The 26,463-nt window shown below is 46.0% G+C and overlaps 1 protein-coding gene across 1 annotated transcript; it reads right to left on the minus strand.

Annotated features, from left to right (window-relative positions):
* LOC119011088 (large neutral amino acids transporter small subunit 4-like) lies at positions 1 to 26,345 on the minus strand. The gene is made up of 14 exons (XM_037083916.1): positions 26,189 to 26,345; positions 22,639 to 22,862; positions 16,727 to 16,937; positions 16,574 to 16,629; positions 16,254 to 16,330; positions 7,841 to 7,933; positions 7,419 to 7,552; positions 6,762 to 6,973; positions 3,816 to 3,959; positions 3,199 to 3,325; positions 2,965 to 3,097; positions 2,532 to 2,605; positions 1,559 to 1,682; positions 1 to 1,454 (listed from the first exon to the last, which is right to left on the minus strand). Exons 2-14 carry the CDS (start codon positions 22,796 to 22,798, stop codon positions 1,293 to 1,295), a joined length of 1,707 nt encoding a protein of 568 aa, XP_036939811.1. The 5' UTR covers positions 22,799 to 22,862; positions 26,189 to 26,345; the 3' UTR covers positions 1 to 1,292.
* Between the last annotated feature and the right edge of the window lie 118 nt (positions 26,346 to 26,463).

Genomic DNA, 26,463 nt, shown 5'->3' on the forward strand with positions numbered 1-26,463 from the left:
TTCAACTAGCACCTTTTTTTTTTATTATTTAGAAATACAGTCCATAGAATCTACACGATCACCTGTCTGTGTGTGTGACTGTGTGTTGCCCAGCACCTCACAGAAGCACTTATTGCTACATCGAATCAAGAGTATGTGCGTGTAGCCAGTAGAGTGACGCAGAGGCTCCACCTCCGCGACCACCCACCTTTAAAAACACACCGTATCAATCTATAATATCTTTGTCCAGTCTACCGACTCTAAAGACACTTCCTCCTTCGCATCGCCAGATTATGTGTAGGGTACAAAGATTTAACAACACATCTGCGATCATATTGCAAGTAAATACATTTGAAAACATTTAAAAACAACCAAAGATTACATATTCCAAACACAAAAAAAACTGTCATGGCAAGTTGAGTGTGTTTTCCTGCACAAGTGAAACAGTAATATGGGACCAGCTCTGTCTCTGGAATCATGCAATGCAGTTTTTCTGGCCTCAGAAACCAGTTTTTAAACTTGCGCTGCATTATGTAACATGCAGTGTTTACTCCACTCATCTGTGAGACCTGGTGAACGAGCTGATACACACTTGCGTCTCAGTCCGAACTGTTATGGTGAGAGGAAGCAGAGATGCCATGACCAGGGGAGACGCTTCTGTCTCTTTGCGTGGCACCTCGGACAGACCCGGACCAACGAGGGAGCAAAGATCGTCATGGTTGTGCTGAACATGTTCTCAACACCACAGTCAGTTTCTGTGAGGGGACTTTAAAAGTGATTAAAAAATGCTGACACTGAGATTTCTTTTACGTCTCCTCAGTGCTGCTTTTCATTGGCTGGCATCTTCTTCTTCTTCTTCTACTATGTTTTCTGGATGAGACTAAACCAGAGAAATAAAAATGAACAAGAGGGGAAAAAGAGGTGAAGAGGTATCATTTGGGGAGATATTAAAAGTCTCTCCCAGTAGTCTGTCCCCTCCTGGGTTCGAGATGTGGTTGAGGTGGTGGGACCTCTCCATGGGGCTTGAGCAGGTATGTGTGCGTGTGTGTTAGGTTTCTCACAGTGTATCATAGAGGGTGAAAGTGGGCGTCACAGTGACTTGCAGTCGTGTTTGACGGCATATGATTGGCAGTAAAATGGCGTGAGTGAAGGTGTGTTTCAGGGGAATGTGAGGTGTGAACAGAGAGGTGCTCCACCGTCAGGGATGGAAGGGTCTCGCCCCTCTGCCCTGCCCTCTCTTCTTCTGTATGTCTCTTTGTGTAGTGTAGCTCGTCTCTGGTTTTTAAAAGATCATCTTTCTTTCCCTCCTTCATCTAGACGAAGGCCTCGGGCTTGCTGCCGTCGTTGATCTTGACGTAGATCTTGGGATCCTCGTCGCGCTCGTCTCTGAGGCGCTGGAGGTGGCGGCTGTGGCACAGCAGGTACAGGGGAAGGCAGAATCCCAGCATGCTCAGCACCAGCAGGCCCACATTCACCTGAAGACAAGGCCAGACCAACATATTGACTAAAAATCGCACAAATGCTCTACATGGGTCTAGTATTAAATATTTCTTCTACTATACGCGCTCCATCAACTTACCCATAGAGGGTCTCCATCCAAGGGTCCCACCATGGCCATGAAGAGAGGCTGCTGGAGCAGAGCGAACAGAGCGCTGATCAGGGACTGCATGCCTGTCAGGCTGCCAAACTGAGAGGACGGGTACCTATACAGGACAAAAACAACGTGTCATATGGTGATGACGTCATATGGGTTATTACTAACCTGGCACTGTTGGTAAGGTTCAATTCAAACTGAATCTAATCCAATACAACTAAACCCCACAGGCTTATTCTTTCAATATTTCATCTCTCATCTAATTCTTTTTAGTATTTTTTAGTAAACAGTGTTAGCTATTTAGCAAAGTTTCAACTGCAGCAATAAGGTTCCTTGATTAGCTCTTATTTACAGTGGCCATATAAGGTCTTCAAACCTGGCGAACCCAATTCAATATCCTTCAATAAACCAGTTGTAATTGGGGCAGGTATTTGACCATGTTTTGTGTAAATGCAGACTGGTATATGTCTCTAATACACATAAAACATGTTTGCTTTTATGTATTCAGTGATCTAATGTTGTAGTTTTCTTTTTTTGTAATGATTAAAAAAGAAACAATGTTCATACAAAAGTACACTGTAACCTTAATAGGAGCTTGTCAGTTTGATTTTTTTCTCATCTTAAATAGCCTGGATTAAAAAAAATAATGAATTAAGAATATTTGAGTTTAACAACAAATATAACCAATGGATGGGCTAAGTAGCATACTAACAAAATGATCAAAGGGCTGGAGGTTGGGCCATGTTCAGCCCAGATGAACAGATCTGCCTTAGAGCCTTGATTCAGACAGGAAAAACTCTCAATAAACACATTTCAAAGGAAAGCATGAAAGAAGATGTTTACATGTGGGTGTAATGTTTGTATCCACATATGTTTGGTCACATATGATACAAATGGTAAGTGGTATATTCTACGGTATATTGGATTCATACAGTATGATTGTTATGCCGTTACTCACACAGCAGCATAGAGGCCGCCAACCGCAGAGTGGATGAAGCCTCTGACAATGGTGTGCAGGACGAAGGACAGGATCTGCAGGGGAGGAGGAAAGTGTGGGGAAGAAAAGATGAATTTATCATTAAGGACCGGGTCAGATCCCTGCTGAGAATTAGCCTTCATCTTTGATAAATGAGATTCAGTGTGTAAATAACACGCAATGACTTTCGTGTCGTTTGTCCAGTAGGTGTCACCAAAGCACTGAGAAATGCCGGGAGCTGCATTGCCATGTGAGTCTCCCCTGTTTGAACATCATGTACATCTCTCTACAAGTCTCTCTGCAGTGTTAACTGAGGGGGCTTGGGGCTCTCAAGCACATGCTGGGGAATGTGCATCCCCAAAAAGCCTCTCGTGTGTGTGCGTGTGTGTGTGTGTGTGCACACTTCACACTGTACCTGGAGGGGAAGGTTAGGGACGATACAAGTGAATCCAAAGCCAACCAGGAGCAGGTTGGTGAAAATGAAAGCTCTGGTGGCGTTGGTGATCTTCTGGATCTGTTTGCTGGGGCGACGGGGCTGACCAGGTTCCCTAATTGAAAAGAACAGAATACAGTAGGGTCAGGTTTCTTTTGCTTTTTTTTTTTTTTTTTTTGCTTTTTCTTCTTCTCCTCGTGATATGTGCATCCTCACCTCTTGGCACACTTGTCATTCTCGTCCTCGCAGTCTTTGAGCTTCCAGTCCATGACGTAGCCAATCACCGGAGAGGTGATCAGGCACAAAAGCTGGAGCACGCCAAAGATGGACGTGTAGACGCTCACTAAGAGACAGACAGCAGTGCAGACACAATTACTGACATGTTTTCACGCTACATTTTTGCACAGTTTTGAACATGAAATGAACAGTATGGAGAGTTTAGAGGGTGGTCCACATATATACAAGCACACATAGAACAGAACGGACAGGTGAGGAGGATGGCTGAGCAGGGTAGGTGGTTAGATCTTTGTTAGTTTGGTCTCTTACCCACTTGCATGGTCTCCACTGAATGAACAGCACGAAGCCAACGTGAGAGGAAAAGAGGAAGAGCAAGAAAGACAAACGATAAGAGAAAGACAGAGCTGGGTTAACAACAGGCAACAAGACGGCTTAGTCGACAGAGAAACGTTAGGTGTGAGAGAGCAGAGAGAAAAGATATATATAGTTGTGAGAGTAAGCGGTAACCTCGACTGCCACCACGTGTTTGCGGTCGGATGTTAAACGTACATAGCAACCGTTCACACAGCACCATCCGAGCTCACGGCAGCACACACCTTTGCTGAGGTCTCCGTCCGTCAGGGACTCCAGGATGGTGTTCATGGCTCCCATGTAAAAGATGAGGCGCAGCTGGGTCACACACATGGTGATGAGGCTCAGCAAAAAGATGGGACTGAAGATACTCTTCATGAAGGACTGAGCTGCAGGAAATGAAAGAAAAGGAGGTCAATACATATCAGATCAGTTTGATGATACATCAGTGGTTGACATGTCTGAGTCTGTGGCCAAACTTTGTCTGCACATCATTTGTGCCACTGACAGTTTCTGAACGCACAACCCACTATATGTTAAGAGTCATACCGTGATTATTTTGACACACATTGCAATATGATCCATGATTAGTGGGAATGATCATTTTGGCATGACGATTTTCATTTTCACTGAAGAAATGATCTACCGTCTGCAGGTAAAGCAGCAGCAGTGAACTTTCATCCACATCAACAAGCCCGAACCTGTCCGTTCCTACACAAGATTTTCTGCCTCTTTTCCTCTTCTCTGCTCATGATGGAAAACTACACCGACGTGCTTCCTTTCCAGGATAAGTCGGCTGTTAAGATGGAGGGGAGAGACTTGTCATCGACATATTCCCGCCGGCCCTCGTGTGCCACGGCAACACGTCTTATTCTGCATGAGAGGCCAAGTGTGCAGGGGGATTCAAAGAAAGGTGGGCTCCAGGAAAAGTTGATCATTAATCAAAGTTGGAAATATAAATGGAAATTGGACACAACTACCCATATGGTGAAGCAGTGGACAAACCAATTAATTGCCAGTGCACAGATGGAGCAGCTGGGTTTATTACCCAGAACAACAGGTATCCAGCTGAGGCTAAATGGAGGGATTTGTTGGTACCAGGTCAGGCTTACGGGGTATTATAACTTTTTAGAAGCACATGTTGCATCGTAGTTACGGTATTCCAAGGAACTTTCATTGTTTTATCAATTTGATGATGGCGATGGCTTTGTTTTGGGGCCTAAAGACCAGCTTCATCTTAAGAATTCCAACATGAAAAAGAGTTTTAATTTTATGGCTTATATCAAACCCAGATAGAAATAAATAGAAGTAGTCAATCCTCTTCACTGATGGTTGTTGATTGTTTTTTGACCTGGTTTGGTGTTTTGGTTGGTAATTTCCTTTTTGGTTTTGTAGATGTGTCATTTGTTACGTTCCCCTTCCTGTCTTTGTCGTATTCTGATCTTTATCTGTGCGCACGTGTGTGTCATTTGTTCATTAGCCCTTGTTTAGTCTTGTCTTCTGCCCAAGCTCTTTGTCAGTTTGTCTGTTTTCATCCTGCGTTCCTGTGTCTGTCTGCTGTCGCTTTTTGTTTCTTACCTACCTGCCTCATTGTGCCTGCATCCGGGTCCTCACCTTTTTGTTAACTTAAACAGCTTCATAACCACTCCAAACTTCTTTTATAGTAAGTTTGACTCCCTATCTCTTCTTTCTGCCTCTTGTCAGAACAGAATATGATAATCTGCAGCCATGCTAGCAGTCCTGTGAGGCATGCTAACACTTGTGAATTAGCACGAAAGATGGCAGGTCAGAAGATTTGTTCTGAGAAACAGAGAAACGGCTTCTTTAAAGCTCCTGACAGACAAAACATGTCCAGCTGTTATGAATCCAACCATGGATGTCCTAAGTGTACTAATAACACACACACACACGCACACACACACACACACACACACACACACACACACACACACACACTCTCAAACTGGCTGATGCTTGGCATTCAGACCTCAATAATGCTTATCTAGGGCTCCCTGCCAGTGTGGCACACACCTGCTGGGCAGCTTTTCTAAGAGCGGGGTCCGATCCTATTCCACGGTCTGTTTGGTACCAAAGAGACTGAGAGGGAAGCAACCCCCGCCCCCCGCTGGGAGACCCTGACCTCGGTGTAGGGAAGCTAGAAGGGTCTGAGGAGGCGTGGAGGTGCAGGGGTAAAAGAGGTTAGCTTAGCGTGGATGTAGGGCAGAGGTAAAGGGGCATTTCAGGGATACCGTAGGGGCGTAAGGGGCGCTTGTGCCTAATTGTTTTGCACAGATGTAGGTCAGGCCTGGACCGTCAGAGCCGAGGGGATGCTTCTGTCATACAGCAGATACACATACAAGGCTGTAGCTACTTTAGGACACTTACATTCTCAAAAATTCACAAATTTAAGTTAAAAACCTCAAGAATTATATTTTTGGAGATCAGTATTTTGAACTGTTTTTTTCATCAGACTTTGTGACTGGAGCTTGAGCTCATCGTGTTATTGTTCTTCAAAATTTAGCGGTCAAAACAAGTATTACGGAGCAAGACTGAATTCAACATTAAGTTAAGTTATTAATGAACAGTTACTGACAGGCTGTTTTTTATATATGTTTGAAGACTTTGGGCTTGTGTAGGCCTATTGAGTAAAAGTGGAGAGAGTTTGAAAGAGTTCATTACTTTTGACGTGGGATCGTCAGCGGGCATTGAAATTACTCCATCAAAGAAACAAAGTGCCAAGTTCTAATTGTGACACTTATCATCTTACAAACATCTATCTCAGATACAAAAGAAACAGCTTTGTGACTTAGTTCCCACTGCAGTCCGTATCACTGCTGGAATCACTTTCCCCCAGGACTGTGGGACTGGCTGCTGTGTGGGGAGTCTTTGTCCGTCATGGAGCTTCCAGACAATCTGGCACGCAGAGCGTCTCTCCTCTCCTGCCCGCTTCATTCAACCAGCGGACTGACTCTTGAGACGCTCGGATGAATATGCATAAGTTGGCAGAGGGGAAATGACAAAGAGCGGGACCGCCTCTGCTTCGGACCAGATTACTTGAGCACAGGGAGCACTGATCTTCACGTATCGGTGACACTAAATTCTCTCAGCGGTATGTTTCAACGTGTTCTTTCGTCCACGCCTCACTAATGTTGCAGAACTTCTAAGCTGGGTGTGTTTCGTGTCAGACTTACTCTCCACATTGTCCTTGCACTTCACCTCCAGGTCGACGGTGGACAGGCACAGCTTGTTGGCCTCCTGCGTGGCCAGGTCTTTGGGTGGCTGGTGCTGCTGCTTCATGGAGTTGCCGACACTGAGGCGGCGCCCCACGGTGGTCACCTGTCGGTAAAACTGCTTCCCAGTGATCTTGTGGTCAAAGCCCAGCCAGCTGAACTTGATCTTCACCCTGAAGGAACGGCGGAAAGACAGGAGATGGTGAAAGGTGATAAAGGGCGCGAGATACAGAGGGTGGAAGACAGTCAGAGGAGCAGAAACAAGAAAAAGGACGGGAGGTAACAAATGATCCAGGTATAACTCAGAGCAAAGCCGGCTGATCATCTGGTGTTATGGCCTTTCCTGTCTTTAACGCTCACTCGGCCTCAGTTGCATTACACAGAGATTTACCGTGCATGAGTGTGTGAGCGCGCATGTCAATGCAGGCTTGCACATGTGTATTTGCGGTAATGCAGTGATCTCTGTGGAGAATGCAGGCTGTCTGGGCCCAGTGGAATCCACTTACACAAGGTATAACCTGAGGTTAGGATAATAATGGCTGCTTAACAACGATAGCTGGAGGCCACAGAAAGGCTTACAGGCCTGTGTGTGTGCGAGAGTATTAGCGTCTGTCTTACGTGTAGTCCATGTCCTCCGGGCCGGGGAAGGGCTCCAGAGGCCAGTTGACAAAGCAGTTGAGGAAGACGAGGCAGGCGCAGCCGGCCCAGACCGTCAGGATGCTGATGAAGGTGGCACCCAAATCATAGATCACCTACAGGCACCCAAACAGACAACAATCAATCAATGAGAATCAATATCCCTGTCTGTGCAACGCCTCTGCCATAAAACACAAATCCCTGGTCTGTGACAGTTCATCAGATGTAATGTAGGGTGCTGACTACAAACAAAACTCATTACGCCGTCATACTTTTATCTTCTTTAAAACTTGTATCTTGAAGGGAACACACGTGTACCGCTGTGATCCCACCCTCTCACTGAAGGGACGAGGGATAGAATCAATGCTGGTGTGACGTAACCGACAGCACAAATCGAATGTTACCTTGATGCCGGGGAAAGTGACGGCAGAGGAGGCGTAGGATCCGATCATCAGAGCGATGAAAGTTGACCTCAGGTCTCCAAACATGTTGGGGAGCTGTGGAGACAGTGTTGAGAACAGATTAGATCACTCACCGAAACACAACACACATAATGTTCGTATAAAACCTTTTACAGTCTAAATATTCATTGTAAAAACCGCAAACAACAAGTGACTGCTGACAGGCCTCATGGACTCACAGCGAGCCCTGTGCTGTCTGCTCCTGTTTGTGTTCCGGCATTTGAAGTGGAGCACAGACAGTGAGGTCTTGCTGAAAGGTTACTCAACCCTCAGCTCGAGACAAGAGCACATGCTGTTCCTAAACTTGGAAACTTCCAACGATAAATATTTGACTTCAAGAAGTCAGAAACAGGGCAAAACAATGTGGCTCAGAGTTTTATCACCTCTGTCAGCTTTATGTTTCATTTATGCCATGTGGAGAGTGTATAGTTGTAACATCAAATCAAGACCAGTGAATAAACTGGGACTTTAGTAACATAATGGGGGGCAGGGAGGGAAACATTAGGTTGTAACGTCATTGTGGGTCAGAAATAGGCAATTCCTCTCCCACTGTCCTCATCTGTCCGTCCATACAGCTGCTGTGTTCACCACAGGGGTGCAGCTTGTTAGGCGGCTGCTTGAACTCCCTCACCCCAGACAGACGTCACTGCCAACATTAATTGGACCATAGGTGAGCTACGAAAATGAATGCGCCCCTGCCATGACATCCAAATTAACAAGAGCCCAGATTTCCTTCACCGGCGGCGCTCAAGTGGAAGTATCCAGTCGCGACACCTTAGAGGAGACGGCTGACCCACTGACAACACCGGGGCTGAGGTGGACGACCTTTGGCTCAGTTGTTGTAGAAGAAATGACCGGCGCAGCCTGTGTACAGCTCAGCAGGTTTTAATGTGGTCATGACGAATAAAGGCCTTGTAAGCTATGCAGAGTCAACAGGTTCGGATTTCCCCAGCGTTGCACTTCCTGTTGCTCTGGCACAAGATGATGGGTCCTTTTTCACGTCTAATCTTTTGCAAGAGCTCTATTAATAGTGAAAATGTTAGAAATAGGTTTGCTCTTTAGTAAGGCTCAAGGAATTATGTGGTCTTTAGGTTTTTTTTGCTACATTTACATTCTGGTTCTGCCTTTTTTTTTCGTGGAAAATACAGAAAAAAAAGTTTAGAAAAAGGGGTTTTGAAAACATCTAAATTGGTGGCGCACTTTAGACGTTCCATTAAGTTATCAAAAATGTGCTCTACAGAATGAGCATTGCACTTCTACAGCACTGACTCATGATGGACATCTTGCAAGAAGACAAGATTTTGACTTTGTTGTCACGCTCGTCAAAATCTGACAGCTCTATTGCCCACAATGAGAATCAGTCAGCCACAATTGAGTCGGAGATTAGTGCATGTTACGCTAGTGGCAGGTAATGTAAACCCAAGACGTTCAAGCAGAGGTGAGGTCTGGACTACAGAGGACTGGACTACAGAGGACTGGACTACAGAGGACTGGACTACAGAGGTCTGGACTACAGAGGTCTGGACTACAGAGGACTGGACTACAGAGGACTGGACTACAGAGGTCTGGACTACAGAGGACTGGACTACAGAGGTCTGGACTACAGAGGACTGGACTACAGAGATCTGGACTACAGAGGACTGGACTACAGAGGTCTGGACTACAGAGGTCTGGACTACAGAGGTCTGGACTACAGAGGACTGGACTACAGAGATCTGGACTAAACTGACTTCTTTTTAACTCCACACCAACAGATTTCATTCATTTCCAAGCGTGTCCAGTGTCCAACGACACTGATGAAAGTGTCATCACTTGAGACCATGGGTGATAAAACAAGTTGTACCACTATAACAATTCAGAATCAGCTTGTTAAATATATTGGCGTGCATAACTCAAATAGTTTTCCTACTTGGAAAGTGACTTGGAAACTGGTTCAAATGGCTTATTTCCCATCTAGATTCAGGATATTCTGCGCAGACACGAAGGAATAAGGCTGCTGCAGTGCGGGTAGGTCGGTCCCTAACCTCTCTGTCATTCACCTCCACGGTGTCTCTTCTACTTATGCACCCGCGATCAGGTTTATTTGGTAGCAGCACTGCTGTCACTGGTGGTAACTTCTGAGAGCACACGTGCGAGTGGGAGAGAAAACAGCTCAGTCACGTGAGCGAAGGGAGCCGTGTCAAGCCTTAAAGCGACTGTGAGCGCAGCAACATGCCCAAACAAGAGTAAAAAACACGTCTGGCCCTTGTGATGCCGAGCACCAGCCTGATAAAGTGAGCATGTCACACTAGATCTGAGTCACAGTCAGCTGCTGACACCACTCTTTTCAAAAAAACATGACATACAGCGGTCTGTCTGCTAATCATGAAAGCAGAAGTAGGATTTAGTGAGCTCAGCGGGAGGACAGATTCAGAAAGAGTGCGTTGATGGGAGGAGTGGCTGTCAGGCTTGAGGAGGAGCAGATAACAGTGTTTTTGTAGCAGGAGTCAATAACACATCTGTCAAGCAAGGCAGGTGAGCTTTGTGGCCGTTTAACGGCAGAGGACAAAGAGTCTGCACTGTGGCTTCAGCCGCTAAAACACACACAACAAGCAAGGAATAACTGTACACAGTCACACGGGAACAGGCAGGATGATTGTTCCTGCCATGAAAACAAGCGTTGCAATCACACAACAAATACACACAAATATTTTCTGGGTATGAATCAAACTTTCTTATGCTCATGAATCCCATTATAAAGTTGCTGAATTCTCCTTTTAACTGTTCGTCAAACAGTCTCAATGTGATACTGTCGCCTCTGTGTGACCTACTTTAGCAAACAAGATCACCAGAAAGAGGACTGACTATGTTGCTATAGACATTATACAGTAAATATTCTTAATGCATGTCAACTTGTTCACATTGGATAAGTCAAAATTATTAGCCAGAATCAACAAAACATGAAAGCCGTTGTAGCGTTAAGCACAGCGTTGCTATAAACTAAATGCTATGCTGCATGCTAACATGCTGATGTTTAGGACTGTATGCCATCAAAACCAACTTAGCTTAGTGTGTTAGCATTTGCTAAATTAGCGCTAATTAACACAAACTTGAGGTTTACATAAATGTGCCCTAAAATTTCAAGGCAATACGTCCAGGTGTTATAAGAACTTTTTTTTTCTTTTTCTTTTTTTTTTTTTAACTATAAATCAAAGATGTCAGGCTGGTGACTGTTGCTACAAAGGAAGTCAAGTCAGAGTTCCTAATCAGAGGCATCCCCAGTGTTTGTTCCCCTTGTCCCCTCATTTAACAGGCTTTACTGATCTCCTCACTGCTTCCACTGGTCTCCTGATCGTGCTTACTTTACAAAAGTAAGAATCGCTGCCTTCATCTCCAGAGGAAGCAGTGAAAGAACAGACGGAGAGCAGTCGTACCTCTTTAAAATAATAACACCCACCATCTACTTTGTTGTTGCTTCTTTCCTCAATAGCTCTTTTGTTACCGCTGTGGTCACAGTGTATCCATGCAGACAGTGGCAGGACACACACGAGGATGGGCTCAGTGTTTGGACAGAGGGTCTATTTTAGCTTCAGAGAGCAGTCACCTGCAGATAAGAGATCAGGGTTTGGTGGTCCGTGTTCGGTTAGAGGCAGGTGCAGCTTTTTTTTTTCTTTTTTTTTTCTCGTGTTCATCAGTAAGTGGTTTCATTTCAGGGTTTTGTTTGAGCAGTATCCAGGTAACTCAGTGTTTCACACAAGCGCCGCTGTTTGTCATGACTCAGCATGACATCTCGTTCTGGTATATGGGTTAGGTTGAACGGGTGCAGGAGGTCTTAACTGAACCAAACAAGAAGAAATGCAAAACTGTCTAAATCTCTTTAGTATGGGTTATGCTGATGAATCAAACACAAGTCCTCTTTGAAAATGTTCCTCTTGGCCGTCTAAAAAAAGAGCTCCTGGAACACTGCCACAATGTCCTGGAACAATGTAAGTGCTCTTAAATGTCCCGGGATTTGCCACTAAAAGAACAGCCAGGGCTTCACAGACAGCAGAGAGGGAGGTTAAACTGAATGAACTTATTTAACCCCACCTGCTGACCGGCACACGACCACGCTAACATCCATACCACGCTAAACTAAGACCGTGACGGTTGCTTAACATTAGTGTGTTACCATTCTCATTATGAGCACGTTAACATGTTGACACATTTACACATTTAGCTCAAAGGCACCACTGTGCCTGGCAGCGGTGGAATAAGTACATTTAATCAAGTACTCTTCATTACAATTTTAAGGTATCTGTACTTTGCTGCAGTCTTTCCATTTTCTACTACGTTACAATTCCATTCCTCAACATTTTGTAGTCAAATATATGTTGTTGGACTTTTTACTTTCCACTACAATTACTTAATAAAGTAAGTTACTAGTAACTTTGCAGATAACATGCTGCTTTTTGGCCAAAGTGGCACATTTTAAATGGATGTATTGAATCAGATATCAGACAGCAATCCACTGAAAAATAATATTCCAGTAATTAGAAAAATGCCAAATATTGGACCTGATAATTGGTCCACCCAGAGTATACAGTACATACATTTAAATATGTCTATAATTTACTTTTTATACATTTACAGCCATGAAATCAATTTTGATACTGAAGTAGATATAATATCAGATACCTTAGACTTTAACTCATGTGCCATTCATATGGTTGAGTTTTACATTTACCAAATTAATATTTTAACATGATATCTTTAATTTTACTCCAGTGTGCCTTTTGGGTACTTTTACAACACTGGTGCCTCAGTGCAACCACACACAGCTGTTAGCATGGCTGTGGACCCTTTCTGACACGGTAACACAAACCTGTTTGGCTGTGAAATGATCTTGTTTGGGTGTAATGAACGTTATCAGTGCAGACAAAGAAGATTAATGCTGTGTACGCTGAGCACCATTCAACCCACTCATGCACAATAAGTATGTGATGTGCTGATTCTGGCTTAATTAACTGTTTCTCTGCTCACTGAGAACTTATTGGCTCATCCGGCACGTCCGCACATATGTTGTCACTCACTCTGAGTAAGTCGGTGCGTGCTGAGTGTTGAAAATGGAAATGGAAAAGGCAGAAACTGGTGTGACAAAGAGGCCTAGGGGAGGAGAAAACATGCTGAGCCTGAAGTCAGGCGGTGAGGGGGGGGGAAGGAGGAAGCCGGACAGAGCTGTTTGAGACTAGAGAACAGAGAAATGAAAGGAGGAAGAGGCTTTGCTTCGGCAAGTGGAAACTTCAGCTGCCTGACCATTGGGAACCAGCTCCGACCGGTCCTGTCCTGATGCACAAGATAGGACTCCATCCATCATAAAGAGCAGCCAAGTGGGCCGGAAGATTAACAAACACCAGCTGACGAACAGCAGACTGCATACCTCCATCGGCCTGACGTCATCGTTATCCCCCTCCTATCAGGATGTGTTTTAATGCCAAGCTTGATATGTTTTGTGTTGGAACAAGCCGACCCCCATGCCAAAAACTATAAATATATGTATATTACGAATGTTTCCACTAGAAATAAGTTAACAGAAGGGTGGAGATGTTAAGACCCCTCTGTGTCTGGAAAGGATTTACAGCCGTTTCAGCTGCAGAGGCGACCCTAAAACCTAGATCCAACCAGCACCTGGAACATAAAGCCACATCCACACGGGCGCAACAACAGCGACTGTCTAGCTGGCTCGGATCTCAAATTACTGAGCAACTCTTGACCTTTCGCGTTCATTTAGCCGCCCCCACTCCATCTCCATTCCCTTTGTCTCGTGTGGTCACGTGTAACAGACAGAGCATATACTGTACTTCCTGCATCTCACCCTGCCATAACATCTGCCTCATAGCATCTCAGCAACAGTTCAGCCTGTTCGGTCAGGGAATCAGTCGAGTGATCAGCGAGCCTGTAACAGTTTTCCCAGATGGTCCGGTGACACAGAAAGCGAAGGGATTGGGAATACAGGAAATACACATGAGAGGGCATCCGACAGAAAGTAGATCAGGGCAGACAAGGAGGCCAAACACCAGCAAAACAGAGGGGGCTCAAACACGTGCCACGAACCAGACGGAAAACAGGAGGGGGAGGGGCTCCAAGTGTGTGTGTGTGTGTGTGTGTGTGGGTGTGGGTGTGGATGTACACTATGTATGTAGAGGGGGTCTGTCTGGGAACACTCAGAGAGATTCTGTGTAACATGAAGCTGTTTACAAGCACAGAAGAGCAGAGAGGGTATTAAACGCCTCCTCCTCCTCCTCCTCCTCCTCCTCTCGTCAGATTCCCTCCCTGTTTTCCAGCTCCGGGACACTGAGTGCTGCTGACCGTGTGTCCACAGGAGAATGAGGACGTCAAGCAGTGGTAGATAAAGAGTAGAAATAACAGAAGAAGACGAGAGGGAGGCAAACACTCCACGTCAAGCTCTTCAGATTTAGCAAGAGAGGGTGAAAGAAATCTCTGGTTCTACTCCCAATTGACAAAATCGCACCCTGACCTGAGGTGTTTCAAGAGCCTCGCAGCCATGAGAAATAACCGTTACAGACGCTTACTCGACCTCGCGATGTATTTCTGCACACACAGACCCTGCAGATGCTTTGAAACACACACACACACACACATACTGAGGCAGTTGTACAAACGAAACATTTGTTGAGGCCTGCAGAGAGCATACTGTCAGTTAGAGGCCCTCCACAGCTAAAACAACCACACACACATACGCAAACACACACTGCTGACATACAGTACCATACAGTATCGTGCAGGTCCAGCCTTGCTGAAGGAGAGCAGCTGAAACTTGAGAGGATAAAAACAACCAGGCTGAGACTAAAGACTGGGGGGGTTGGGGGGGATGAAACCAGCTAAGCAACTTCTGTGTGTGTGTGTGTGTCAGTCAGGGTCCCAGTCGGCAGCCTGAATAGGAAACACTGAAGCATGGGTGGAGAGACACACGCTCAGTTCCCCTGTCGCTGCTTCCTGTTTGTCTCCTCAGCGACAGCCTGTCGGTGTGTTTTGTGATAAAGCAACAGACTGTTCAGGCAGCAAGTGACACTGTCGCAAAATAAACCACTCAGTAACAAACTAGAAACTGAACAATCCAATGTCGATGTGTTTATTGGACAGTAAAGATCAGAACTGCTCTCTGTTTTTTCTTTTTTAAAACAGACCCTAAAAATGTCCTCTCACTTTTATAACACACTCTGTTGTGCGGTTAGAACAATCGCACATCTGTAGACATGCACGCTCAACAACACGCACACACACATTAGTGACCCGTGCGGATGAAATAAAAATGAGTAGAGGTCTTTTTTTGGCTACTAGCCAGCGCGGCAGTACAGGAGTGAATAATAGATTACCAATGCAGACTCGCTCTCTTTGAACCACTCTCATCTTCTGTCTCCCTCTCACGTGGACTCTCCTGTGATGCAGCACTTTTTGATGAGATCATCCTGACCACTGGCTTTCCTTATCCACTCCCTCCCTCCCTCCCTCTGAAGTCCACACATCACTGCTCATCCCTTCCTCCCTCTGCTCAGACATCTCCCCCTGTGTCCTCTTCCATCCTCTCAGGCTGTCCTCCTCTCTGACGCGTCTGTCTCTCTGTTCATCCCTCTCTCCATCCGCTGATCCCTCACGTTTTATCCTCTCTCCATCAGTGTCTGATGCCATCACTTCCCCCAGTCCACTCTCCTGCCTCTCCGGCTTCATCTCTTTCTCCACATCCGCTCCTCCTCATTTCATTTCCCCACATATTAAATCTCTGCAGTCTGGTTTGCTGATACTGATATTGTAATAAAGAATATGTCTCTCAGTCATCCGCTGCTGGATGAACAGCATTTTAGTGTCGGTCTTCTGAGAAAGTGGTGCCAATAATTGTGCCTGCGCTTTCTTGCAAGACTGGTGTGAAGGAGCTTAAAGAGGCAGCAGGCTAACCAGCTGCAGGTCCTGTTTGGGAGTTACTGTGGCCGCTCAGCTAACCACTAACATGCTAGCGAGCTGTCACATGATGTCAGTAGCCAGGCATAATATGTCTGCTGCTTAGGAGGGCAATGCATGAAAATGCTTAAGCGAATATATATGACATGTTTTTTAGTACATGATTTGCGTGGTTAGGTGGTTGGACACAGCTCATTTATGCTTCTTCCATCCATGGTCGACCCGGTCCTCTGTTTGCCTGCCTCAGTCGTCAGTACAGTCGGGACTGTTTGCCATCGGTCAACAGTGTACAATGCGTGTCTGAGTTCAAGTTGATCTCGAGGCAAAGGGCAAATCCACACGACAGCCATTTCCAATGCGATTGACCAGCTTTAACGTGAAAATGAGAGCGCGGTAAATGTGGTCACGCTCTCCTACTCACCGTCAGGGAAGTGAAGGTCATGCACATGCCTCCGAACCCATTCAGCGCCAGGGCGAAGAAGATCAGGATGGACAGATCTGTTGGAGAAGGGAGAGGGGATTCACAGACAGATGCTGTTAGTTCTGATGACATGAGGTAACGCCAGCACATCCCAAGTGATCGATTAAAGTGTCACTGCTGCATCGATACATGTGACCTGTTTGCTGTGCAATATGGCTGACCTACAAAAGCAACATGATAGAGAGCGGTGTGTGATGCATGTGGCCCTTGCTGCTAAAGCCACGTACTGCATGTGAGATGACACGAGTAGGGATACTCACTGTTGGGGTCACTGGCACCGTAGGCGATGAGCAGGCAGGAGAAGGCAAAGCAGGCGCTGGGAACACACAGCAGAAAGGCAATAAGTAAACCAAGCAGGCCATTCGGACACCATGTGACAACGTGGGAAGGTGGATTTTCTTCTCAGGCCTCACCTGCCCAGAAGCCGTAGCTTCCGTGGCCCGTATTTGTCCATGACGATGCCCATGGGCAGGGTAATGGCCGACAGCAGGAAGGAGCCCACGGTGAAAGCCAGGTTCAGCATCTCGTCCTGGTCCTTGCAGATGGTCCAGCCGTTCATCTCCAGGTACTCCTCAGACGTGCTGGTTTCGTTGGCTTTGGAGAAGTTAAGGCTGGAGCTGTTCTCTGGAGAAAAAATGGGAGTGGAGTTGGAAAGACTGCATGTCATTCTGTCCTCAACACACTTCAGGTGACCAACCTGTCCGCCGAGCTCTATACCCAAAGGTGGACTGTAACTATGTGAGTTTTCTTACATACCGTACCAACATACATTTCTGAGCTACTGTACTGCAGTGTTGGCGTTTTATGGTTGTCGTTTTTAGCACGTAGGTCAGAAGACCACAGCATAGTTATTTACACCCTTGACACGTGGTCGACTTTCTTCACCCACTTCAGAAGGTGCTGACACGTTTTGCCTAACAGATACAGCAAGGTTTGTCCCGGAAAAGGCTTCAAATAACATTGTACGAGGTTTGGACTTGGATTGTGTCAGACACACTGTATGGAGTCTTGTATACGTTTTGAAACAAGTCCCCATCTGCTTCAGCTGAGACTGCTGCTGAGCTGTTCTGCTGTGAAGGTCCGGCAATGTTTTGTGCATTATAGAACTTCACCTGACTTTCCATTGGCATGGGGCCGAGCTGGCAATGACTGAATTTTCATTTTTGAGTGGACTGCAACTTTCGCGGTAATAAGTGCATCAAACATCAGAATCCGACCTTTGGATGTGTGCACAAACCATCGTTACTTTCCCTGTTCCTGAAACTACCATTATGGAAACCTGCTGACTTGATAAGAGTATCTGGCATGATCTGAAATAACGGCCTCTGTTTTGAAAGGGAGTGCAATTCCTAATGTTGCTCTTTGAAGTCTGAGCTTCCCCCTTCCACCGCTCCCTCTCTCTCAGGGTTTGAGCTGCTGATCGAGAAGCCAGGAGACTCATTAAAGGTCAAGTAAATACACCGAGAAGGAAAACAACACAATACATGGTAAACAGGTGCCAGAAATAGTCCGAGCGGCACCCATGCAAGGCGGAGGGGAACTCTGTGCAGCAGGGACAGATGCTGGCTCGCTCTCCTGAATCACTGGTAAACACAGTCCACTGAGTTCATGTGCACTCTATTTCTGTCTATCTGCTCTATCAGACCGTTGCCTGTGGTGAAACGCTTCTGGTATCAACAGACGGACGGACAGGGGACAAGAGGACGGCCGACAGAGGAAAACAACTCTTCACCTTGACTTTGTTTTTGATCAGCTGCCAGGAAAACAATAGAGACAGACTCAGCAGTTACCACATTTCACATGTCTGGAGGAGGGAGGGAGGGAGCTATAAAGGACTTAGTCATCAGAGTGTTTTCCTCGTCGGAGCCCTGAGGGCAAGTTGTCAGCAGCAGCTAGAGTCTCAGCCGGGTCTGATAAACACAACTGAAGATCTGCTTGTTGTTTAAGCCGTGTGAGGTGTTGATTTCTACCTCTGCTGAGGCAGCTTGTGGCTTAAGGATAAAGGGAGGAGGTGCTGAGGCTGGTCTCCGGACTGAGGGGGGGTATTTAGAAGACCAGGAAGCTTCTATGTCACCATTAATTGCATCCTAGTGCGGCGTATGAGTAGGTCAAAGTTAATTTGGCTTGATGAACACCTGATGACTGCGGCGATGTCTTAATGCAGTGTTGCACAGATTCACTGAGAGAGACGTGGGGACAGCCGAGCAGCAAAACAAAGCCGCTGCAGACAGACAGGACCAGTGAGGTTTCACACGAGGGTGCAGAGCTGTGCTGCTCACAGACATTCACGTACACTCATTATGGATCATGTATAGGTATATACGATATATAGAATGTGAACCAACAAAACAATCTGCTCACACAGTCCATTTAGTAGATGGTTCGGAGCTTTCGGGCATGTTACACAATCTTCCTCAGCAACTGGGGTTTTGCTCTGTTGTCTTTGCAGATGTTTACAGGATTCTGATCTATAAATCTATGACAACTGTCCAGCTTTACTGTCCCTAATCTTAGCTGTATTTCTACTTTTACAATCTCTAGCTCTACTGGAACCGCATGTAACATTGACAGCACCAAAAAAACCCCGGAAAAGTAAAATTCCTGACCAGTAAAGCTGATGCTAATTATTTTTGCGTTAATAATAACTATTTTAGTCTGGATCAAGGCGACAGAATGGCAGAGCTTAAAACTCCAGATATGTGCTTCTTTATCAGCGTTGGAGGGCCCCTCGTGATCACACCTTTTCCGTCAATATGGAGATTAAGTGCTCGACATGCTTTGAGGTGTATTGGAGCTTTAAGTGCTGACTGTTGGACTCGCAGATGAGAGCAGCATCTGTCCCCCAACGGCCTCAGCTGCTGACTAATCAGATGGCCAGAGCAAACAATAAGAGAAGAGCCCGGACTACACACACACACACACACACACACACAGGCACAAAAGGGTTTAAAAGGGTTTAAAAGGCTGACTTGATCATCTGTGAGAAACTCCTCATCCTGAACTCACGTGTACCTGCTCGCCTCACCATGTCATGTACATTTATCGCCACACTTTCTTTGTTTTTTTGTACGACTCTCTTCTAAAATATCTCCAGTACGTAAAGTGGATGTCAAGGACGCGCCTCTTGCAGAGTTAGTTGGTTTAATGATTGCTAGGGTGAACAAACAGCTTTGTTTCCTCTACCTGATCGCCAGTGTACGCCGACTATCACAAAGGATGTGAGGTGGAATACACAGTAGCCATCTCAACAAATGATTAGCAGGCACTGATCTGTCAGATGATTAAAGGCTGATTACATAAGGATACACTCATTACTGTTTAAAGCTGATAGGGTCAAGTGATGGTAATGTTTAACAAGAAACATACAAGAAGACACACAAAGGAATGATTTCACATCCTGTTTATGTTTAGTGGTGGCGTACATTCTGTTCACCCGGACTGCAAACTGTCACAACACACGTTTGGTCTAAGCCACAGAAGGTCGCGTCGTGACAAAAAAAGAGAGCCGGGAGGAGGTGAGACCGGCCGGTGAGTTATACAAGGGAACTGTGTTTTCTCTCTTTCTTTGTTTATCCACTGTGTGACACAGGAACACAGCGCGCACTCTTCACACCCTCAGAGCCACTGCAACCTGAGTGTGGGGGAGCAGGCTGCTCTGAGCTGACGAACAACAACAGGAGTTTCACTAACACGACGAGGAGTGTGCCCTGTTCAACAGAGCCGCGGCGCAGGAATAGAAAACTGTGACCTTTAAGGGGGAGGTATGGTATTCTTGATACACGCGCTAATTAAACATGCAGCCGACACAGACAGCGTGACCATGCAGGATGAACAGGCCTAATCCAGGGTGTGACTTAGTGTATAATGTCTCCTGCACACCTCTCTCGCTTCCCCCCTCCCCCATGTGATAACAGGCAACTTCATGAGCCTGATCTGCTGCGGCTCTTTTTCCTAAGGCAAGCGCTGGAGCATCTGTACGATACGTGGAACCACTGCAGTTGGACCGGCGCGAAGCCTGAACGCTGTCTCATCTCTGACTCAGTGTGTTATCAGCCGTCTGCGGCGAGCGTCCGGTTGAGCGGAGAAACGTAGCGAACGCAGGGGTTTGCACACTGATATTCACACCAGAAGTGATGTGTTAACTGCACTCTCCACTGCCGACATCGTAACACAACACACCTTTAAGAGGAGTGTCGACAATGGACGCAGTGGAACAACCTCTTTTTGTTGGTTTCTTTCTCATTTCTCACCCCTCTGCCTGACACGTTCGCCCTCACTGTGATGCTGAATTAAGGCAACGTGGACCTTAATCATTCATCCAATTGTGTTCCCTTTTGTTGTGCTGTTAGACCCCATACAGAGAACCCCAAATGCAACAATGCATTTAAAAGTAGGGAACAAATGATGCTCAGTCATCTTCATAAAATATGAGCACGCATTGTGCGTGACCTGCATCGCCTCCCATGTTTGGGTTTTTTATTAACGGACACACTGTTGAGCTGTCTTCAGCACCGAACAGCGAATGAGGGGAGCAATTTCAGAAGCAGCGCTGAAGCTGTTTTCCAGTCGCTGTGCTTGTTCCTCTTGTGGAATACTGGCCAAGGTGAGATCCCTTCCTTGAGAATTTGTAATGTTTGAGATGAGAGGCAGACTCTACAGTGTTTTGTGCAAAAATGCATCTGAGTTCAGCTGAAGCTAATGTGAGGGAGTGAAATCGAGTGGAACTCATTCAAATCGTGGGACTTTTTAATGTAAAATCTCCTCTTTGTGTTACTATCTCTAGGCTATCTATCTCTACTTACTACTCCGCTTTGAGTAGTAAGAAGGGCCGACAGTTTGTCAAAGATTACATGTAATTTATATGTAATAATTAATGCAGACAATACACATTCAAAGTAGGACGACGAATGTGTGCTCATGTTTGGCCCTGAGGATAGACAAACACTGCGAGAGACACCACAAAAAGGCCGACATCGTACTTTCTTGACCTGATTTCAGGCAAGTAAACATGGAAACTGTTGATTTAGCGCCACTTAAAACAGGTCAGAGAGCTGCGAAAAGAATGTGGAGACCTGAGCTGAAACCTGATCCAATCAGATAAACAGGCCGCCTTCACAGACATCTGTAGAGTTTTAATTCACAGGAGACTGAACGTGCTGGACCCACTGATGGAAATGACACGTGATGGCGCGAGAGAGATAAAACCGTTAAAAGGCTTTATCTGCAAAAATTAAGCCAGCAGGCCTTTCATCAGTGCTCCTCTGTAGGATTTACAGAGAGAGGAATACACAGACAGAGCGACAATCAGAGGATCAAAGAGACAAAGTCAGAAAACAGCCTGCGCAATCATTATGAATGTGGGGATGAATGTGGACCTTATGGCTGCTTTTGAGGCTTGTTTCCAGATCACACTGACTCGTTTCCCATGAGAAAAACCAAACTGTTGGATCAACAAGAATCATGTGTGTTTGCTAATACGCAGGTAGCTGCTTCTCAGCTGTCGGTTGCAGTCCGCAACACCGCAGTGAACGCAATGAAAACCGTAGAATGTGGAGAGGCCGAGGCTGCGAGCACTTTCTGATGAAGCTTGTCTGCGTGTCCTTAAATCTTCATACTTCCACCACACCCACTCAGCATAAATTAACCTTGGGGTTTTGCAATCAGTCATCTGAAAGCTTTTGGTCTCTCAGCAGCTCAGAGATGCTCCGTGCGTCATGTGTCATTAACATCCCATTCGGATGTTGAGAAACAGTTCCCATTTCTCTCTTTTTGCGACATTAAGTTATTTAATTCCAGTGTTACTACATAAAATGAGTCCCTCTCAGTGACGACCCTCTCTGGTTCTGGTCCAAGTGCCACCATTCAACACGGTACATGGACCGGATGAGCATGTGTTGTACATTTTGTTATCTAGGTCAGGCATGGGGTCAGCTGCCAGAAAGACTATAGCTGACCCTCCTCTGGCCCAGAGTCCAGGCCAATGTCATGGGCACCCATGTTCCAGCTACCAGATGTGGACAACCTCTGGACCATAATGCATTGCTGTATGTGTCCTGTCACTGGTCTATGACTGACTTTTTCAAAACAAGCTATTAAGCTAAATCTTAATCTTAAAAGTTATCCGTAGCTTTAGCAGGTAAATATAGAGGAGTAAAGGGTAAACCTGCATAAAATCATATTTCCTGAAATCAAACTGAATTACAAATGAGAAAACATGTGCAAGTGCATTACTTTCCATTACTGATGCACTCACAAATTCTGCTCAGCAGTCCTGAAATGCACCGGTCCTTCATTAAATACGATAACCCATGTGAAGCTGACTCACCAGGTCCTTGGCACAGGTAGGAGTAGAAGCCCTCAGACTTGAGCATGATGAGCAGGGATCCCCAGCCCAGCAGCACGGCGGAGAAGAGCAGGTTCTCGATGACTGCCGTCACCGCCATCCACCAGCGGCGGGAGAAGGCTGTGGCGAGGGTGGGAGCCATCTCAGCTGGGTCAGAGGTGGCCCTTCACTGGCCGGACTGGAGGTGAGGGAGGGGCTGCCGGGGCCTGGAAGACAAGACGGTGGGGATAGTGATGAGAGGATGATCATGACATTAAGACTTCTCCTGAGGTTGGATATTAAAAAGACAGAAGGAAGGATATCAGATGATATTGGTGCTAATGCTAACTGGTAGTTAACAGGAACTACTGTATTCTTGTTTACCTACTTGTATTTGCATGTGCGTTATGTTAACATATCTGTATTTCCAGCTGTATGCCTTATCTACCTGCTGTGTGTAAATTGAGAGCAACTTAAAACCAGAATATAAATTCCATGCATGTGTATAATAGATACTTGACCAGCCAAACTGATGGTGAATGAGGGCTGCTTGGTTTCAGGATAATGTGTTGTGAATGAGTCCACTGTGATGGACCTCGGATGTGTCTTTGTTCTACTGATGATGATGAAGGCGGCCTGGAGGCAGACTCCATAAACAGAAAACAGCTGAGGACTTCGAGCTGCTCAAACCCCTCCTATAAATAATAATAATAAAAGAAAACCCGCCCCCTGACATCTTTGATTGGCCTTAGGGTTTATGAGGGCTTCTCCTATTGGCTGTCAGCTCGTGCAGCGGCTACACGTGAGGTTTGTGTTGCGTTCATATCCCGTGGGGGGAGTCTGTGGGGGGAGATTTTTTTTGTCAGAAAATCTTTGTTTCTGTCGAGCTTTTGCATAAAAAACTCAACTCGAAGCTACTGGGTGTGATGCTAGGACCGAGTCCCACATTTTACGTGATGGTTCTTTTTGTTTTATCTGTTATTTGTTGACACATAAAACAAAAAGAAATTGCCCAAATGTTGCTTGAACCTTGAATTGGTGATAAAAAATGAAAAATAAAATAAAAAAATCGACGGGACACGTATATCTGCTGGATTTCGCTCTGCTCGTGTGGAACGATAAACGGAAATGTTTCAGTGTTGTGTGGGGCTGACAAGGAGACTTTGGTTAAAAACAACTGTGTATTTCAGGGAAACTCCACTGCACGCGAATGCAGCGCGAGTTCCAGCCGGTTCGAACCAGCGCGGCGCGAGACTGTCGGTGTTGTGCCGTGAAAGCTCGCGCTGCTGCTGCCTCTGCACACAGACACACACACACACACACCATCATCATCCACACACTGAGCAGAGGAGCTGCACCTGAACTCAACATCAGTATAGGGACATAAAGAAAAACACAGAAAAAAAAGAATCAATCAAATAAAAATGTGTAAATAACATTTTGTCCTATATGAATTATTTTTTGCTCCACTAATTCCAAAATAAAAATCAGTGAAACAGTGACGTGTCAGTCTGTGTTCTGTCTGATGACCCGTGAAGCCCTCTCAGGTGTGACACACCGGCCACATGAATGTCCAGATCTGAATCCATGATGGAAAATTCATCGTACGTTATATTACTGTCCCACCATCTTGTTAGTGTGTTTTTGTGTGAGCAGGAACTTGGTGTCACTCATCGCCCCCCCCCCCCCCAAAGCACTGAGCACAGCGAGGAAAACAATGATGAGCCCCCTTTGTGTTCTGAGCGCCGTGTTTCAGCAGCAGATCTGATGTGCGCGAATAATAAGACAAAGTATATTGCGGTGACTGAGGAGCAGAGCTGGAACTGGTCTGAACTGGACTGGAATCATCCGCACAATACCCCCCCTCCAACCCCAATCTGCATCTCCAGCCCCCTCCGCTCCACTCAGAGCCGCGCTACCCACAACACAACACCAGTGTTCCGGCTGCTTCTTTCACAATTAGAGTCTAAGGAATGCTGCTGTTTTGCAGGACATCGTGAATAATATCGAACTCCAGTGTGGACTGTAGCAAATGTCTACACTGTGTCAGTCCCACTTTTAAGTTTACGATCAAGACCGTTATAAGGCAGCCCACACTAAACAGAAAAACAGCCTATATAAACAGTGGTGGGAATTTCGCCACAACATGCACAGAAGGCTTTAAAACTATATCAATGCATTTTTTTACAACAAACATTATGGATGTGATTGATGAAGGGGTTTTTCTACTATATTAAATAGATTACAGTTCCCCCTAAAAATGTGCAATTTACCCCCATGCTGATGCTGATGGAGAGTCGGCTGATGCTTCATGGTACACAAAGAATGTCTGGAGCATTCACAGAAACAACCAAAGCAGATGAGGACTTCACAAAAACCCACCCAAACACAAACACTAATCTGAGTCTCTGGAAGATCTACAACTGATCTGAAAAGACATGACTGCCGCTCCTGACATGCAACACTTCAGATGAAGTGTGCTTTAAGGCTTTGGGCTTATAAAGGGTGTAAATTACATGTTTTCAAACCAGCTCTGGAAGTCAGGGCTTTTTGGATTACAACACAGAAGCTGTGCTGAGTCAGTTCATTTCATTTTTTAATTTGTTTTTCTTTTATGTTTTAATCATCCACTAACTACATCTACTTTAAAAAATTTTTTTTTTTAAAAGTCTTTTGAGGACGGACTATGAAACTTTCAGCATCAGGTTGAGTAGATAATGAAAGAAACTAACTGTGTGGAACTGTTCTTTTAATGCACCTGATACATAACTAAGAACAAATCGAACAAAGGTCCTGAAACTGAACGCTGCTGTCTGCACTAGTGGTCATGCTTTTATCTTGAAGTTACCTCCCGGAATGATCCGGATTGATCGTCAGCGCGTTGACGGGCATCGCAGGAGGCGCTCAGCTGTTCGGTATCAACAACAGTGCAGAGAGTCAGCTCCATCAGCCTGCTCACACAAAGACACTTAACTACAAGCAGAGGCGTCCTGCCACAGTCTGTCTGTCTGTCTGTCTGTCTGTCTGTCTGTCTGTGAGTTTGAGACAATTCTCCTGTGAGAAAATCAGATCTCAACTTTCTTCCAGCGCTGAGGCTCAGTGTCGTCACCGAGCCTCCGCCACACACAGAGACACGGAGGGAGAGATGATGACAATGACAAGAAACTATGACGAGCCAGGTCATCTGATGTCACCTGTGTGTTTGTGCGTGTGTGTGTGTGTGTGTTTTCTGTGGTAAATGTGAATAAATAACGCAGTGATCAGAAGGAGAGAACACGGCCCCGTTACATTAAACACTGGAAGCTAAAAGTTGGAGACAGTGTCGCAGGCTGTTGCAGCTCCACTGTTTCCTCTCCGCAGCCCATTCGACAAACAAAGAAAAGACACACGGAGAGGAAACTGACACTGTGTCCCTTAGAGACACTGTCCCTGAGAGAGACACTGTCCCTGAGAGACGGTGATTCCCTCCTGTGAGACGCGCCAGCAGTGTGAGTCCGCCTCCCCTCCGGCGGTGAGTCAGAGCATCCTTGGTGCGGACAGAGGAGCAGCCTACCTGAGCCTGTGGATCCGGGGACGATGGAGCCTCAGTCGGATCTGTCCTTCCCAGTTGTCCCCTCGTCGGCGGACGCACTCACAGCAGCGGGGACGGGGAGAGAGGAGGGGGGGAGGTCAGGTGTGAGGACGGCTCTTTGGTTTAGTCGGGGTGACTGTTTTTCCTCTCATCCCTCATTGCCGCCGCTTTATAAGCAGCGCAGCGGCCGCACACAAACAAGCCCGCCTCCCCATTGGCCCGTGGCTGAGCTAGAGACGGGCCGCAGCCAATCGGAG

Source organism: Acanthopagrus latus, chromosome 2, assembly GCF_904848185.1.
Source record: "Acanthopagrus latus isolate v.2019 chromosome 2, fAcaLat1.1, whole genome shotgun sequence".
NCBI lineage: Eukaryota > Metazoa > Chordata > Actinopteri > Spariformes > Sparidae > Acanthopagrus > Acanthopagrus latus.